Source organism: Scaptodrosophila lebanonensis, unplaced genomic scaffold (assembly GCF_003285725.1).
Source record: "Scaptodrosophila lebanonensis strain 11010-0011.00,11010-0021.00 unplaced genomic scaffold, SlebRS2 tig00001412-arrow-pilon, whole genome shotgun sequence".
NCBI classification, from domain to species: Eukaryota; Metazoa; Arthropoda; class Insecta; order Diptera; family Drosophilidae; genus Scaptodrosophila; species Scaptodrosophila lebanonensis.
In genome coordinates this window covers 11,442,062-11,460,030 of record NW_022060739.1, presented here as the reverse complement: position 1 = coordinate 11,460,030, position 17,969 = coordinate 11,442,062, and the positions used below count along the sequence as shown (strand labels likewise).

At 41.5% G+C, this 17,969-nt stretch overlaps 6 protein-coding genes across 6 annotated transcripts; 1 reads left to right on the top strand and 5 right to left on the bottom strand.

The window, feature by feature from the left end:
• Positions 1-1,269: 1,269 nt before the first annotated feature.
• Positions 1,270-2,768, bottom strand: LOC115631378 (inactive pancreatic lipase-related protein 1). The gene is made up of 3 exons (XM_030528099.1): positions 2,623-2,768; positions 1,437-2,195; positions 1,270-1,363 (listed from the first exon to the last, which is right to left on the bottom strand). The coding sequence occupies exons 1-3, from the start codon at positions 2,766-2,768 to the stop codon at positions 1,270-1,272; spliced, it is 999 nt and encodes a 332-aa protein (XP_030383959.1).
• A 379-nt stretch (positions 2,769-3,147) lies between these two features.
• On the bottom strand, positions 3,148-4,539 carry LOC115631155 (pancreatic triacylglycerol lipase-like). The gene is made up of 3 exons (XM_030527832.1): positions 4,490-4,539; positions 4,311-4,422; positions 3,148-4,249 (listed from the first exon to the last, which is right to left on the bottom strand). Exons 1-3 carry the CDS (start codon positions 4,515-4,517, stop codon positions 3,280-3,282), a joined length of 1,110 nt encoding a protein of 369 aa, XP_030383692.1. The 5' UTR covers positions 4,518-4,539; the 3' UTR covers positions 3,148-3,279.
• Positions 4,540-4,863: 324 nt separating this feature from the next.
• Positions 4,864-6,189, bottom strand: LOC115631156 (pancreatic triacylglycerol lipase-like). Its single transcript, XM_030527833.1, has 3 exons — positions 5,995-6,189; positions 5,828-5,927; positions 4,864-5,771 (listed from the first exon to the last, which is right to left on the bottom strand). The coding sequence occupies exons 1-3, from the start codon at positions 6,020-6,022 to the stop codon at positions 4,886-4,888; spliced, it is 1,014 nt and encodes a 337-aa protein (XP_030383693.1). The 5' UTR covers positions 6,023-6,189; the 3' UTR covers positions 4,864-4,885.
• Positions 6,190-7,046: 857 nt separating this feature from the next.
• LOC115631377 (pancreatic lipase-related protein 2-like) lies at positions 7,047-8,154 on the bottom strand. The gene is made up of 3 exons (XM_030528098.1): positions 8,127-8,154; positions 7,960-8,059; positions 7,047-7,902 (listed from the first exon to the last, which is right to left on the bottom strand). Exons 1-3 carry the CDS (start codon positions 8,152-8,154, stop codon positions 7,047-7,049), a joined length of 984 nt encoding a protein of 327 aa, XP_030383958.1.
• A 1,060-nt stretch (positions 8,155-9,214) lies between these two features.
• LOC115631625 (pancreatic triacylglycerol lipase-like) lies at positions 9,215-10,638 on the bottom strand. Its single transcript, XM_030528432.1, has 3 exons — positions 10,519-10,638; positions 10,358-10,451; positions 9,215-10,300 (listed from the first exon to the last, which is right to left on the bottom strand). The coding sequence occupies exons 1-3, from the start codon at positions 10,544-10,546 to the stop codon at positions 9,478-9,480; spliced, it is 945 nt and encodes a 314-aa protein (XP_030384292.1). The 5' UTR covers positions 10,547-10,638; the 3' UTR covers positions 9,215-9,477.
• Positions 10,639-11,780: 1,142 nt separating this feature from the next.
• Positions 11,781-13,951, top strand: LOC115631569 (glycerate kinase). Its single transcript, XM_030528361.1, has 2 exons — positions 11,781-13,081; positions 13,139-13,951. The coding sequence occupies exons 1-2, from the start codon at positions 11,936-11,938 to the stop codon at positions 13,472-13,474; spliced, it is 1,482 nt and encodes a 493-aa protein (XP_030384221.1). The 5' UTR covers positions 11,781-11,935; the 3' UTR covers positions 13,475-13,951.
• Positions 13,952-17,969: the final 4,018 nt, after the last annotated feature.

Below are 17,969 nucleotides of genomic sequence, written 5' to 3'. Positions count from 1 at the left end.
TGCTGTTAATTTGAGGCAAGAAGAGTCAGGCAGCAGCGGCAACAACAATAACAACAACAACAATGGCAGTGACGTCGGCTCAAAAGAAAGGCAAAGTTAAAGTTAAAGTTAAAGCAAAGAAAAAGGCAAGCGAGCCATTGAAGCATGGAATCGGGTGTCAGGGCGAAAGTAAAAGTTTAACCGAAATTTTGATGATTTTAGTGTTTTTTTTTTGGATGGGGGCAGTGTTTTAATACGAACCGGCGAAATTCACAAGGTAACTGCTGAGGGACAAGCCGAGTAGGAGCAGCAGGAGCGTGTTTCTTGACCCAAAAGTAGCTTCCAGCAGCCACAGGCAATGAAACATTTTATGTATTTTATGTTTTTGGAAACACTTTGCACTGAACACTCGACAATTGATGTCAAATTTAAATTGCAATATGTATTTAACGAGCACGAATTTAAATTTAAAAAGCAAGCTTTATGGTTTTATGGCCAAGAGGTTAACTGCAATTTGGGTTAATTGGACTTTTTCAAAACACAAGTGAGTGCAGCAACAAGCCGTACAATACTTCGAGCCCTTGCTCTAGGTCAAGGTTTGCGACTGACGTGCACTCTGTTTGCCAAAAGAAAAAATGCAAATGCCTTTTCGGCTTTTGGCCACTTTTCAGAGACCAGCCGCGATGCTGGTCATTGGACTCGATCTCAATGCACGACACGCTGGCGACGGCTACGCATAATTCCGGCCGCGTTCAATGATTTAATTCAACTATATTGGCTCCGGGCACGCGCCGTAAATTGAAAAGCACACTGTTTTCGTTTTCTTTCAACTGTTTGTTGTTGTTGCTTTCGTGCACACAACTTGATTTTCTGGGAGCCACAAAAACGTGCGATACTTGCGCGCGCTGACGAGCAACTGCGGCGCCAGTTCGCGTCTGAAGTCTTTCGTTTGGGGCAAAAGTTTGCGAAAGCTCCGAAAATTATAACCAAATTGAAAGCTCTTCGCTTTTTGTACAGTCGAAACACTTTGTGACGGATTTATTAGAGCTTTGCAAAAATAATCGACTAAGGGCGTAAATATAAAATTTTGTCAAGCTTTAAAAATATTAAATGAGTAACAAAGAAGTCTCTCAAAATTTACGAAAGACCAGTCGAAACACTTTGTGACGGATTTATTAGGGCTTTACAAAAATAATCGACTAAGGGCGTAAATATTAAATTTGTTCAAGCTTTAAAAATATTAAAATAGTAACAAAGAAGTCTCTCAACATTTTAGCCGACTTTATTTAATTAAACTCCAATGACTGTCATTTCGAAATCGATGAGCGGTCCCTTGGCAAATGGTGCCTCCTCGTGGGTGGTCAGAAAGTAGGAGCCGGTGGCGCTGCAATAAAACGAGAAAAGAAAGAAGCGCTCAGTATTATACAAATATACCCTCTCTGCCACTCCCGTAGTACTTCTCTGAAACAAAGTAGCCCATTTGAGTGTCGGACATGTGCGAGTAACGGCTGCAGCGATGCAGGAAAAAGTCGAGCCACCCTCCGCACTGCTGGGACCAGAAGCCACGGGTGCTTTGAATCGACTCGCCATAGTAGATGGCGGCGCGATAGTGATTGCAGTTATAGAATCGCCATTTGCTGACGTAGCTGCAGCCCAGTTGGTTGAAGTGCTCCAGATTGGGGTAGAAGTCCGCATGACCCATGGGCGGCAGCAAGGAAAAGAAGAACGGATCGGTGTGTATGACATCCACAAAGTCCGCATCGCTGCTGTCCAGCTTCTCATGCGACCAGGCAGTCATGAAGCCGGGTCCCGCCGGATCGAGGCCCGTTATGCGCTTTAGCTTGCGCTTCAGATAATTGGCCGACATGCCGGCCACCTGGGCGCCCAAGCTGAAGCCGATCAGGTGTATGTGGTCGCGTGTGTAAATGCCAGCATCCAGCAGTCCATCGACAAACTGTGCCAAGCACTTGGCCACAATGGGCGCATTCTGCACGGCCCAAGGATAATAGCAGGGCCAACGCACCAAGCTGCCATAGTCGATGGATACGACATGGACGGGCTGCGATTGCAAGAGCACATCGCGTACCTCGAGATTCGGCGTGAGACTGCGATTCCCGATGAAGCCATGTATGAGTATTTTGAGAGGCAGGCGCGGCTCAAAGTGCTGAGCCAGCGGGTTGAGCGGATCCAGCAGCGTGGGCTGCTCCCTAGTGTTGCTGTAAAGTGATGTTATTATTAGAAAATGAGGGAAGATCGTGTGAGAGACCTGATTGGATGCGGGGTCGACTAATTTTAACCTCATTTAAGACAGTTTATTTAACGAATTGTATATATTCCCTATGGGTCTTATTGATTATTAATTTGCAGTGAAAGGAAGTCTTCTTAAAACGACAGCTCTAAACTTGACAGTTATTCTATATAAGCTCATAGCCTCTAAACACGATCGTATATATAGTAAGTTTATATTCCTTATAGTTATTATATATTGTTGGAGTACACCGAAATTTTCCAAATCGAGCTCATCAAATATTATAGCTATTAACATTCTTAGCTTAAATAGAACACTTTTTCTCATCCGATTATATACCTTTCGGCACGAAAGAAAGTCGACATCAGACGCAAAGAAATGCATATATTACTCACTTTTTGTACAACCAGAAACTAATTCGCGAATTTGGACAGTGCTGTTCGGCGAATACACACAGTTCGGGAAGGAAAACTTGCGCCTTTGTGAGAAGACTGCCTGACAAGAGCGTTAGGAGAATTAGTTCGATCCGTAGTCTCAACATGGCTTGCCACAGCACGACGATCTATAATGCTTTGTATCGTGCACTGAGCGCGCTGATTCTATAAACCTTTTTGGCACAACCTTGAAAAGTGCATTGAAAATGAGCGCCCATATAACACACGAAGGTTGCACACAAAACACTGATAAGGATTCAAGGTTTCTAAGCCATTTCTAAGTAGTTCAAGGTCAGTGGAACCTTTGTGCGGGTGGCGTTTGTGGAGCGCTATGTGGAACTAAGCAATGTAACGGAAATCGGACACAGAAAAAATTGAAAGCACTTTCGGAAATAAATATACATTTTACAGCAATAGTTCAGACGCCGAAACACTTGAAAACTAACTCTCTGAATATATCTCAATTAAATGAAGGCAGAAGGGACATTTGTTTTAAGACTTCATTTTAGATCAATTAAATTTCTTTTGTATTTTTCTAGTGAAGTGTTTAATTAGTAATAAATTCTAGAATTATATTAGTACTTATCTAGATTATTAGTTTTCAATTGACTGAATATATCACAAGCTAAGATTCTCCAGCTTCTCGTCCAACACATCATCCTCGAAGGGCCTGAGCTTCAGTAGAGTGCGATGGAGCTGGGGCTCGTAGTCACGATCGATCTCGTTTTGCTTGGAATCAAGGCTCAGTTGCGACAGGAATTTGGAATTGTTTGTTTTGGGGGCGTGGCCCAAGGCGTAGGGCGACTTGCTCCCTGTCTTAAGAAAGTACGCTCCGCGCACATCGAGGGGCACATGATAGCCCATCAGAGCCTCAGCTGCGTCCCCCGGACAGAGACCCAGAACATGTACGAACCAATTGGCGCATTTCCGTCCCCAGAATCCCTTCTTCGAATATATGGACTCGGCATAGAAGCGCGGTGCGCGATCATGATTGCAGCTCCCAGGATCGTTAGGATTCTCTTCAAGGCAGCCCGGCTGTGCGGGTCCAAAGTTCGGATAGAAATCGGCATGCCCCATGGTCCGAAGCATGCCACGACCTAAGACATCTGTGTGAATGACATCCACGAAGTCCGCATCCGAGGGATCCAATCGTCGCTTATTACTGCCCAAGATAAAGAGCGGCTTGGCCGGATCCAAGCCAGTTATGCGCTGTAGCTTTCTTTTCACATAATTTGCCGTCTGTCCGGCCACTTGCCCGCCCAGACTGAAGCCAATGATGTGCAGCTGATCGCTCTGAATAATCCCACGATCTAGCAGATTGTCGATGAACTGGGCCAGACATTTGCTCACCAGCGGCACATTCTGTACGGCTTGTACGTAGCAGGGATCCCGCACCAAGGGGCCGTAGTCGATGGAAATAACGTAGACATCCTCATGGTCGAGCAGGGCGGGTCGAATGGTGGAGCTGGGGGCGAAGTCCCGGTAGCCCGTGTAGCCGTGTATTAGAATTTTGAGCGGACGCGGTGGCTGGAAGTCCCACGGATTCAAATCCAGCGGGTTCAGCAGAACGGGTGAATCACGTGTTTCACTGAAAAGTATTCAAAATTAATGTGAGAACTAATGTGGGAAGTAATTCCAGTGCAAATTACTTGGAGTAGAGCCAAAAGGTGATGTTTTTGTTGGGACAATCTCCTCTGACCACGAAACAGGCCGGATCGAATAAGCCAACTATCGGATTGGTGGCCGCGCAGTAAACGTGGGCTGTCAGGAATCAGAAAGAAACCCCCTTTACTCCCTAGTCCTGCTTTCTAAAATGTTTGTGGCTTACCAACTATAACGAACAGCGCTACTCTCATTTCAACGTCTAATTCTGCTCTGTTAGAAGCCTCCGAGGTGACTGTTGGCAGCGCGTCGAAAGCGGCCGCTTTTTAAAGCCCCCCCCTTATCAGATCGAAAAGGCGGCTTACATAAACACCCACACATTCTGACGTTTTTTTTTACCGGCAACCGTAGCTTATGAGCTAATGTGCTAACCAAAAAGAAACAAATTGGGTCAGAGAGTGAAAATATGAAAAATAGTTGGTATAATATTTATAAATAATTAGAAACAAGCAGATGTATCTGCAAAAAAATACACCGCTATGCAAAAATACTGTCACAGCTGCCTAAAAAGTCCCCTTTATTTATGAAACTCAGCTTAAATAACAATTAGTGTCAACATTTATTAATAAATTAAATTTGAATAAAATATATCATCAGGATTTTCTAGATATTCTAGATATTCATTAAACACATGGGGGGCTTTTCCTAAGGCGTAGGGATACTTACTACCTGTCCTGAGATAGTAAGAGCCGCGCACATTGAGGAGCACATGATATCCCATCAGAACCTGTGGTGAGTCCCCCGAACAGCGGTCCAGATCAAACTCGATGGCGTCCACGGCGCATTCGCCTCCCCAAAACCCCATCTTCGAATATATAGACTCGGCATAGTAGCGAGGCGCACGATCATGATTGCATCTGCTAGCATTAAAAAAATAAGATTGATGGCAACCCGGCTGGAAGCCTCCGTTGTTCGGGTAAAAATCCACATGCCCCAGGGGGCGGAGCATGCCTAGAAGTAAGGCGTCGGTGTGTATGACATCCACGAAGTCTGCATCTGAGGGATCCAAGCGTTGTGTGTCACCGGCTAAGGAGAAGAGCGGCTTGGCCGGATCCAAGCCAGTTATGCGCTGTAGCTTTCGTTTCACATAATTTGCCGCCTGCCCGGCCACATGCGCGCCCACACTGAAGCCAATGATGTGCAGTTGATCGCTCTGAGCAATTCCACGGTCCAACAGATTGTCGATGAGCCTGGCCAGACATTTGGCCACAAGCGGCACATTCTGTACGGCTTGCGGGTAGCAGGGGCTCTGCACCAAGGGCCCGAAGTCGATGGAAATAACGTAGACATCCTCGTGATCGAGCAGGGCGGGTCGTACGTAGGCGTTGGGAGGGGCGTCTCGGTGGCCAGTGTAGCCATGGATCAGAATATCAATTGGACGTGGTGGCTCGAAGTCGCTCGGATTCAAATCCAGGGGGTTTAGCAGCACTGGCGAATCACCTGTTTCCCTGGGAAATTATTCAAATTACTGGTAAGGAAAGGAATTAATTGCAATTCAAATAACTTGGAGTAGAGCCAAAAGGTGATGTTCTCGTTGGGACAATCCCCTTCCAGAACAAAACAGGATCGAGCTGCTGGATCGGTGTACTCGCAATATGCATGCGCTGTCGGAGATCAGAAAGAAAAGCTCTTTACTCTTTAGTTATGATTGCTTACAAGTTTGGGGCTTACCAATGAAAAGGAACAGTGCTGCTCTCATTTTAACGCCTTTAAGAAGCCTCTGAGGCGATTGTTGGCAACCAGTTGAAAGTGGCTTTTTAAAGCCTCCTCCTATCGAAAATTCAACACAATTTCCCACTGAATACAGATTTTGCAATAGGGCCTGAAAGTTCAAGCAAATCCAAACGATTCTGTCTGCTCGTTTTTAATAACTTTGGAAAAAAGTATACTGTTTAATGTAGAGTTTGGTAATCGTCATAAGATTTTTGAATATCTACATACTATACTTGTATAAGTAATTTATTTATTGGAAATCTTAAAGCTAATTCTAATATAAATAGTGAACAAATCTATGTAATGCTTACTCACAAGGTTTTAAGTCGATTACTGTGCTGACCTAAAATCTGGGACCAATAAACGAAAGTACGTGTCTACAGTCGTGGACTTATTGTTTATTTGAAAAAATGGTGCACAAGTTTAATCAAAATATTAGCAGTTCTTAGAAATAGGCATGTCAGCTGCCATGAAATCCTCAATATTTTCAAATTCGTTCTGCGAGGGCTAATCAAAAAGAATCGCATTTAGTTGCATCATGCATGCTTTCTCGAGATATGACAGCAAGAAAGGCAGCTGGACTGATTTGTGCTCAATGCACATTTAAGGACATTCTGGACAATCCTTTCCTCTCTATACCTAAAAGCTGCACAGAACAGGAGGAGGTGAAGGAGGTGAAATATAAAGGAATTTTACTTTGTGCATATACAAGTATATGCCTGAAAACGAAAGTGGAATAGTGCTAGCAAATGTTGTTCACTTTTTACCAAACGATAAAAGGATATACAAGTTATTATTGGAAGGGAAAAGGAAGTTCTTGTCCAAAATAAAACCAATTTAGTTTTGTATATGAATTGAATGGCGACGTTGACTAGCCAGGACCACAATGCGTTTTTCTTTATTAGATGCTCATGAAATTATCAAATGTGTGACTGATATATTATTTGCTTTTCTTGAGAATGCAATTCGTTCCTCACATATTGTGTCATACATTATTAATTTAAAAGTGACTACAATATACCAGTAATATCTTGTAGAGTTCCCCCAATCACATTGTTTTCTCCAGAGTCTCGACCCAAGGCGTAGGGATCATCGCTCGCTGTCCTGAGGAAATAATCGCCACGCGCATCGCGTGATACATGATAACCCATTAGAGCCTCTGGGGTGTCCTCCGAACATGGATCCAAGAGACCGACGAGCCCATCGATGCATTGACGTCCCCAAAATCCTTTCTCCGAATATATGGACTCGGCGTAGTAGATAGGCGCGCGATTATGATTGCAGGTGAAAGGATTCTCTAGAAGGCAGCCCGGCTGTGCAGCTCCGTAGTTCGGATAAAAATCCACATGCCCCAAGGAGCCGAGCATGCCAAAAGCCAAAACGTCGGTGTGTATGCCATCGACGAGCTTCGCATCCGAGGGATCCAATCGTTCTGTATCAGGCTTCGTGATGAAGCCTGGCTTGGCCGGATCCAAGCCAGTTATGTGGTGGAGCTTTTCCGTCACATAATTTGCCGTCTGTCCGGCCACATGCCCGCCCAGACTGAAGCCAATAATGTGCAGTTGATCGCTCTGAGAAATTCCACGATCCAGTAGATTGTTGATGAGCTGGGCGAGACATTTGCTCACCAGCGGCAAATTCTCCACGGCTTGTGGGTAGCAGGGCGCTGGCGCCAAGGGACCGTAGTCGACGGAAATAACGTAGACATCCTCGTGATCGAGCAGGGCAGGACGTACGTTGGAGTTGGGAGTGGCGTCTCGGTTGCCAGTGAAGCCATGGATCAGAATATCAATTGGACGTGGTGGCTCGAAGTCGCTCGGATTCAAATCCAGCGGGTCTAGCAGCACTGGCGAATCACGTGTTTCCCTGGGAAATTATTCGTAATTACTGTGAAGGAGGGGAACTAATTTCAATTCAAGTTACTTGGAGTAGAGCCAAAACTCGACGTTCTCGCTGGGACAATCCCCTGTGTCAACAAAACATGGCCCGATTTCCGGTTCGGCGAACGCGCAGTAAACGTGGGCTGTCGGAAATCAGAAGGAAAAGCACTTTACTCTCTAGTCCTGCTTTCGTAAAAGTTTGTGGCTTACCAATTATAAGGAACAGTGCTGCTCTCATTTTAACGTCTCTTAGAAGCCCCTGAGGCGACTGTTGGCAACGAGTCGAAAGTGGCTGCTTTTTAAAGCCTCCTCCTATCGGATCGAAAATTCGGCTTATGTGCAAATGTGCTTACCAAAAATCAACAAAATGGGTCAGGCAATGAAAATATAACAAATATATTTATATATACAAGTAGATCGTATACATTAAATACACTTTTATGTAAAATATTGTCGCAGCTGCCTAAACAAATTTGAAAAACAAAATTTTCCACTAAATAAAAGTACAGCTTTTAAAATATGGCCCTGAACTTCCACTTCAAAGTTCAAACAAATCCAAACAAAAAATTAATGATAGAAATTCATTTAAATATTTTAAGAATTAATAAGTGAAAAACAATATTTGAAACAATCTGTATACGACTGGTAAAAGCGTAAATACAAGTAAAAGACCATTCTATAAGATGAATCACATGTCTGCTAGTTACATTAATAAGTATCTGAACAATGAGTTTGGGAACTTTCTAATATTTTTGTATACCTCATATTTCAAGTTAATTACGCCCTGAACCCTGAACCTGAGATATGTAAAGAATTTATCTAACACACAGAAGTAGGCGTGGCAGACCCCACAGCTATATATGTGTATATTCTAGATCGGCATGACAAGACGATTCTATATAGCCATGTCCGTCTGTCCATCAGTCTTTGCGTCCATACGCATAAGTGCAAGGATGTCAGAAAGTATAAGAGCCAGAATATCCAGATTCTGCTAACTCCAAAGATTGATTGATGAACTTGATTGATGTGTGATAATGCACATCTAAGCACATTTTGGAAAACTCGTACCTTTCTGCTTCGAAAATGATTTATCTCAAGGGGGCTAAATATTATTATTATATTAATGAATGCTATATTTTTGCATATATCCGTAGAAACGAAAGCGGAACAGTGCGGAAATTCATAAAAGCATATGCTTTTGCTGTTTACTCTGTACCAAAGGATAAAGGGCAACACAAATTATTTTAGATCAGGAAAATTAAGCTTTTCAAAGTAGTCGAAATTCAAACAAATATAGCTATGTATAATCGAATGGTCTTGACTAGCCAGGACCACAATGTGTTTTTCTTTATTAGATGCTCATCCAATTATCATTAGTCGAATATCGTGGATTCGGACAAATGGTTCCATGTATCAAGACTGAAATATTAGTTGCTTTTCTTGAAAATCCAATTGGTTGACATTTAGAATGAAGAGCTTTTCTTACAGCTTTGAAACTCTGATACATACATACATTATTTATTTAAAATATTTTCTGAAGCTATCCATCAAGCGCATTCTTTTATTCGCCGTCTCGACCCAAGGCGTAAGGAGAATCACTCGCTGTCCTGAGATAGTAATCGCCGCGTGCATCGCGCGACACATGATAGCCCATTAGAGCCTCTGGGGTGTCCTCGGAACATGGATCCAAGAGACTTCCGATGCCATCGATGCATTGACGTCCCCAAAATCCTTTCTCCGAATATATGGACTCGGCATAGTAGATAGGCGCGCGATTATGATTGCAGTTGCTAAAGTTAGCAGCAGCTATCGTATCTTCAATGCAGCCCGGCTGTAAAGCTCCGTTGTTGGGATAAAAATCCACATGCCCCAAGGAGCCGAGCATGCCAAAAGCCAAAACGTCGGTGTGTATGCCATCGACGAGCTTCGCATCCGAGGCATCCAATCGTTCTGTATCAGGCTTCGTGATGAAACCTGGCTTGGCCGGATCCAAGCCAGTTATGTGGTGGAGCTTTTCCGTCACATAATTTGCCGTCTGTCCGGCCACTTGCCCGCCCAGACTGAAGCCAATAATGTGCAGTTGATCGCTCTGAGAAATTCCACGATCCAGTAGATTGTTGATGAGCTGGGCGAGACATTTGCTCACCAGCGGCACATTCTCCACGGCTTGTGGGTAGCAGGGTTCTCGCACCAAAGGGCCGTAGTCAACGGAAATAACGTAGACATTCTCGTGATCGAGCAGGGCAGGACGTACGTTGGAGTTGGGGGCGAAGTCCCTGTGGCCAGTGTAGCCATGTATTAGAATTTCGATCGGGCGCGGTGGCTCGAAGTCGCTCGGATTCAAATCCAGCGGGTCTAGCAGCACTGGCGAATCCCGTGTTTCACTGGGAAATTATTCAAAATTATTATGAGGGAAGGGAACTAATTTCAATTCAAGTTACTTAGAGTAGAGCCAAAACTCGACGTTCTCGCTGGGACAATCCCCTGTGTCAACAATACATGGCCCAATTTGTGCTTCGGCATACACGCAGTAGGCTGTCAGAAATCAGAAGGGAAAGCAGCTTACTCTCTCGTCCTGCTACCTTTAAAGTTTGTGGCTTACCAATTATAAGGAACACCGTTGCTCTCATTTTAAGGTCTAATGCTGCTCTGTCAGAACCCTCCGAGGTGACTGTTGGCAGCGCGTCGAAAGCGGCCGCTTTTTAAGGCCCCGCTTATCAGGTCGAAAAAACGTGCAAATGCACTAACCAAAAAGATAAAAAATGCTATTAAAATATTTATATGAAGATCGTTAAATACACAATTTAGAACAAACACCTTTATGTAAAAATATTCTTCCAGCTGTCTAAATAATTAGAAAAAAAAAGAATTTCCCAACGAATAAAGGTGGGGCCCGGCATAGGTCAACGAGCTAGCAGTAATTCCACATTGTGGGTTTGTTCCCGACTAGGCACTCGGCTTGAATCACCCCGAAACAATAATGAAGCATGATTTAAGTTATCATGAAATTTAATAATTGTTCAACCTAGGACAGATCTTAAATAAAGATTAAAGTATTTATAAATAAAAGATTTTAAAACAAGACCTTGAACTTCAAGCAAATCCAAACAATCAGTTGATGCTAGAAATATATTGAAATATTATAAGAAATACTGTTTTTCACTCAGTATTTAAAACAATTTGTATACGACACGTAGAAGAGTAAATGAATTCATTTAGATGAAAGTATTGAATAGATGTACGATTTACTGTGGAGCTTGGGGATCTTGGGTAAGTTTCCCAAGCAATGAGAGTCAATTTCTTCGTTGCGTATTGTTTTGTAGACTGCCAACAGACAAGAAATTATTCATTCAGGGTTAAAAATATCTAATTGACTGAATAGGCGGGAATCCCAGGAAGTGCTTCCCGGCTATAAAGCGTCTTTACATGCTTAAGTGTTTAGCAATTCATTACTAACACAATTTATTTGGTTTTAATTATCATAAAACAATGCAATCAAATAGTGTACATTAACACATTACCGGAAATTCTTTAACATATAATTTGTGTAAGTTATGTACTATATGAAAATATCGTTTTTTTATTTGCCAGCACTTATTTGACAGCACTCATTGAATTTGAATGCGATATATTTATAATAAGCCGAACGATGCAGCCCTGTTTGTGACAAGGGTACTATCGACTACAAGGGGAGCGCTGCCACCTCGTTAAATTCAAATCAATGGGTAGTGGTGCACGAAACGGAAAAACATACAATCGATGTGTCGAATAGAGTTCGACCACGTCCATTCGAGAACAATTTAATTTAGTTAAATTTTAAAAATGCAGTACAATTTCTGTTGTTGTTAGGCCGCATAAACTCGTTTTTTTTTCTTAAAAAAGGCACGGTTTGAAAAATTTTGTATGTTATTAATTTTAAACATTGATGCGATATGTGCAGCCGATGTTGGTTAACATCGCGACCTTCTCATTTCGACTTACATCACTATTTTCCGCTACACAAATAAACAAACAAAAAAATGTCTAAAAAGCAAGCCTGGGAACACATGCGACAGATATTCTCTCATGCCGTGAGCGCTGTACACCCCGAGAAGATCTTTGCTGAGTCGCCATCCTTCGACTTTCGTCCAGAAGTTGCTAAAGAAAGCGTTTTTATTAAATTGGATAACAGGTACTATGATTTAGCGAATAAAAGATGCCACATAGTCGGCTTCGGGAAGGCGGTGCTGGGCATGGCTACAAAGGTGCATCGGGACCTGGGAAAGTACTCGGCAGGCGGCGTTCTGAGCGTGCCGATAAGCGGACTGAAGCAAATCAAGGACTCCAGCTGCGTCATTGGTCAAAATCGTCTGGTGATACACGAAGGGGCTATGAATAATCTGCCGGATGAGGCGTCTCTGAATGCTGCGAATGCCATCAAGAAGTTGGCCAAGAGCATGAAATCCAATGATGTGCTTATTGTATTTATTTCGGGCGGTGGCTCAGCGCTGCTGCCACTGCCCAAGAAGCCCCTCGTTCTGTCCGACAAGCGCCAGATAACGAACAAGCTGATGAAGGCCGGTGCCACCATCCAGGAGATAAACACTGTGCGCATTGCCTGTTCGGACATCAAGGGTGGCCGTTTGGCAGGAGCAGCTCGCAACGCCGACTTGCTGGTCACAATTGTGCTGAGCGATGTAATCGGCGATCCTTTGGATTTGATTGCCAGCGGGCCAACTATTCCTCCGAAGGAAGGCGAAGCGTCAGCAACCGATGTGCTGTGCAAATATAATCTCTGGAATGATCTTACGCCCAAAATCCAAAAGGCTATTAAGACGCCACCACCTGAAGATGAACTCCGACCGCCTGAGAACAATCACGTCTTCATTGTGGGCAGCAATGTCAAGGCGGCCGCTGCGGCTGCTGATCAGGCCAAGGAGCTCGGCTACATTCCCTGCATACTCAGCTGCACCGTGCAGGGCCCTGTCAGCAATGTGGCAGCCGATTATGAGCGTCTGCTGCTGAGCATTGAAGGCTTTAAGAATAAGACGCTGGCAGAGAAAGATCTGCAGGATCGCTTTGCGTATCCAGAGGAAAATTTCGCAGCTTTCTTGAAGGTCCTGGAGCAGCATGTGAAGTCGAAGGCGCCGCTCTTTCTCATAGCTGGTGGAGAGCCAGTCATAACGGTCTGTCTTTCAAAATTATTGTGAAACAGTAATAGAATACGTATGTTTCGTTTGCAGGTCTCTGGCCAAGGACTAGGCGGTCGCAGTCAGCATTTAGCCTTGCTCATGTCCGAGTTGCTGCATAAACAGCCGGCGCTGGGCGAGTGCTGCTTCTTCAGCGCTGGCACGGACGGCATCGATGGCCCTACCGATGCCGCCGGCGCTATTGGCGACAAGGCCGTCATTCAAACCTATTTGGAGAGCAATACTTTGGATGAGCTGCGCCAGGTTGTGCAGAATTGTGATAGCTACAATTTCTACAAGAAATTATGCAACGGAGAATTCCACATCCTCACCGGCCACACGGGCACCAATGTGATGGACTTGCATTTCATGGTCGTGCCGTTCCACTAGAAACAAACAGACATGTGATTCCTAAATGAGCTTTTACATAAAATGGCAATTGAACCGAGCACCGACGGCAATTTGTTTAGCAGTGAATTGTTTAATAACGGTATGACAGCTTTTACGATTTTCCCTCTTAATTTTCATGAATTTTTACGACTTTTTCATTAACATTTTAATACGAGTGGAAATATTTTTTGCTCTTTATGTTTATTTTAACTACAACTACAACTGCAAACTGGTGCTCGTGCACAACATAAAATGGCAATTAGTTTTTCTATCCATTTATGACAATTTAACGAGTGCGAAGCACATTAAACAAATTTGTTACGAAATAGCCGCAGAGTTGTGAACAAAAAATTGCTAATTCTGTAGAAAATCTTTATTAGTTTTTGTAAAGCATAAATGTATAGTTATTGTGTATGTGATTGTTAATTGGAATAACTAACGAATGAAGCATTTTTAGTCCTAATCGAAACGAGGTTCATTGCGTATCTCACTAATAAGTGAGTTAAATTTCCAAGGAAATAGCTGAAAACAGAGAATTGTTAGTTTTGTGAGATGTTTTTTAGTTTTTGTAGAAAGTAAATGTTTAACTATTGTGTCTGTGATTGTTGATTATAAATAAACGAAAAGGTTTATCAAAAATCATTGCTTTCGTCTCACTAACAAACTTACTTTTTTAAACTGATATTTTTTAACAAAACAACAGAAAATTAATTGAGTGAAATGAAACGCCTAATCGAGTAACATTTTCTTCGACTCCTTAATTTGTTTTGAAACAAAATGTTTTACACTAGAATCTTTTTAATTGGATATCCAATCAATTGTTTTGGCGATAATTGGAATTGGAATTCAATAGATACGGATCTGCAGGAAAAGGAAATGTTATTCTCAGTTAATTTAACTGAATTAATAGATGCAATATTTTATTTAATATTCATTGAACTTGCTGCTCGCACAACAAAAGAAAAAATAAGTGACGCTAATAAATCATTTTAATTGTTCATTTTCGCAGCGAGACAAAAAGCACACGCGAACAGTAGCAATAGCCGAGATACTAATATAAAATATATATACACAGTACAGCCTCGATATAATCACTGCCCGAAATACCGAAAACCGAACGAAGAAAACAAAATATAAAGTTATGTAGATTTGTAGGCATCTTTTCTTACAGGTTGCAATATTATTTTATTATTAGAAAGTTTATTGTCGACATCAGTATAATTTATTGAATATCTGTACATCCGGGTAGATTTCGATAAGTAACAACCTGAGATCGCAATTCTGTTTCTACAAAAATTGCATTTCAACATTTTTAAAGCACCTCTTCGAAAAGTATTTCAAGTACTCCCAACATTGAAACTCCACTATGGAAATGTAACTTAAATTGTTCGATCTGTCGAGTTGGCTCTGTACATTTAAAAAAGGAGTGGTGTTCAGATTACAGAGTCTACAATCGATATTAAACAATTAACAATTTTAAGAGTACCCAGCATTGAAGCTAGAAAAAGACTTTCTTTTAGAGTTTCGAATTCGATGTAGCGCGATGTTCGGGAACTATTTAAAACTACTGAGACTGCACTGTACATGCAGCGACACTAACAATAGCAATAACAACAACAACAGCTGGCAGCGATAATTGCAATTAAAAATGTAAATGTATTTTTTGCCGCCCTCGCCGCGGTTTTTATTTTTAGCTCAGCTCGCAAAATCCAAAACGCTCGCGCGCCCATTCAATTTACAACTGACACTTAGTTGCATATTTTTCTAATTGCATTGTTATTGTTGTTGCTGTTGTTGCTGCTGCTGTTGATTTTGCGATATACTTGTAGTACTTATATTTATATGTGCCATTGTTAAACATTTACATTCGCCGAGCTGCCGTTTGAGCAGCGCTGTACTATAATTATTTTGCAAACAATTGATTGCTGAAACAAAACAAAACGAAAAAAAAAACATTATAAATAGAAATAAAAAACATCGTCTCCCAAGCATTTAGCACAATTATTAAATAATCGCAATCGCTTGCCTGTGCTATTTTCGTCTGCTATCAATTTATTTTGAAAATAACAACAAAAAACAACAATTAAAGCGCATTTGCAGCGACTGGCGATGAGTAAGTGGGGAAATTCTATGGAATTGTTTTTCTGTGTTTCCTCCTCCTTCGCTGCATTAATCTGTTTTTCTAGTTGCAGTTGCACATTAAGTGGCATTATACGCATTAAGCACAGTTCATTAATTGAGCGCACTTTCCTAAATTAAGTCTTATACGCGACTACTGCCCACGCCGAGATCTTCCCCGTCTGATTAGAAACATTTCCGTTTCCGTTTGCATTCCCATGGACTCCCGTCTTAATTTGTGCGTTAGTCTCTATATTACATTACAGCGATATATAAAGCGATTGTTTTATTATTAGTTTAGTTTTTATTAAAAGCGTTTCTCAAGAATTCCTTAAGCGAGCTAGGCGAATCACACAATGCGAGTTTGTTCCTAAGTAGGCACTTAGTCTATGAATAGCATTAATACAAATGAATGAATAATCCTTTTATTTATGGAGCTGCTTTAGTTTATTTTTTAACCCAAACTGGGGATAGGGTCGAAATGTGATAAATAGAAATGCGATCTGCACTTAAATTCAATTTAAATGGTGACTTTTGTGATAAGCATTTATTAAGATTTCAATAAAAAATTTCTACAAAGTCATTGAACATATAAAATACTATAAATAACTAATTATTCGGCATACTTGGCACATGTTTTCATTTTATGTGAATATTTTGAAATCGATGTCAGAAATGTGCAAACAAAAGCTGCGGCATTCGCTCCAATCTTTTAATTAATAAATCAACGCTGAATGGCCGCAGCTGAAGTCTCCGCGCCTGCGCAGCAGATGTGATCAGAGATTGTTGCTCCGCCGACTGTGGCAGACAAATTGACGCGACATTCCACAGTTGATATTGCTGCCGTTTTTACTGTTGTTGTTGTTGTTGTTTTGGGGGTGGTGTAGACTACATACGAGTATATAGGCAGTGGCGAATATTTCATTTCGTTTTTCCATAATCAATCGCTGGATCTAAATAGAGAGCTACTTACTTTTATGTGAAAGGTTGTCTGATGAGTAAATAATAAATGGAATCCAGTCCGGAAGGTGACGTCTTTTCTATGGGAAAGCAATGCTGAGTTGGGTTGCTTTGGAGCCGCTCTCTTTCCACAAATCATAAAGTAAATATTATGGACGTTCAACTCCTACTTCCCGCAGAACTTTTGCCTCCATTTTGATTCTCCACCTTCTCTCTTCCTGTACTTTTGGTGTCGTTTTCGCAACAATTTATCACACTCGATGATGGCATCGATGTTAATGAAGTACACGCTTGATATTTTAATTAACGAATAGCCTGCGTACAGCAATGCGAATGAAACGCACACACTCACACACACACATACACGCACACACTCACACACACATACCCGCACACATACACATACCCGCACACATTGAGCGATACACGCAGCTGACATGTTGACTTATGACATCACACACTTCTCTATCAGTTGGCACGCGGCCCGCGATCGGCCAGACAAGCTGACGACGCTTATCGCTTATGGCACACACTAGAAAGAAGTCAAACATTGCACATACGCCATGTGGTCCACAAGTCGTCAATATAGACAGACAGACACTCTATGTGCACACATACAGTGGGGGCTGCCTACAAAGAGCAATTATTTAAATCAAATTAGTCCATAATTTCTTATTTCCTTCCAATATGATTTATCGTCCTTCTGCTGAGTTTTAAATCAGAAATCGTTTTGTTATAGCTGCCAACTTTGTTTTGGTGCTAAAATATAAAATAGGAAAATGGGATGGAAATAATTCACATTAATTAAATAATTTAAAATATTGAATGTATAACATATAATACACGCTAAAAACCCCACCAATGAGCATGTTCATATATATACAGGGTGCGCCATCTTTTATGTCGGCATGCAAACATTGAATATCCTTGAAAATAAACAACCGATTTTCAAGTATGAGATATTTTTATTTAATTTGGTTATGTACAATTTCTTGAGCTGAGGTTTTCAACACTGGTCTACTCAAGTCAATCGGTTCACTACTGACAAAGTTATTCAATATCTACTTACCGACATAAAAGATGGCGCATCCTGTATAAATGTATATACTATATACGAAGATATGCTAAAAATTTGCACACAAATATCTGTTATTATACAAGACGTTTGTTTTAGAAGAAAAGTCTGTTAAATTGAGGTATTAAGAATAATTTGCCACAAAATGTTTGCCAGCTTAGTTTTAAATCAGCTTTCCATCAGATTTGATTTCTTTTTGAGAAAGTTATATTTAAGCTATTGTAAAAAGACTCTTATAATTTTTCTGCCTGAAATATTTCATGAAACTCCTTTTAATTAAATACAATTTATTATTTCTTTATGAAAACAAATATTAATTGCCACTAATTGTGTCAAATCATA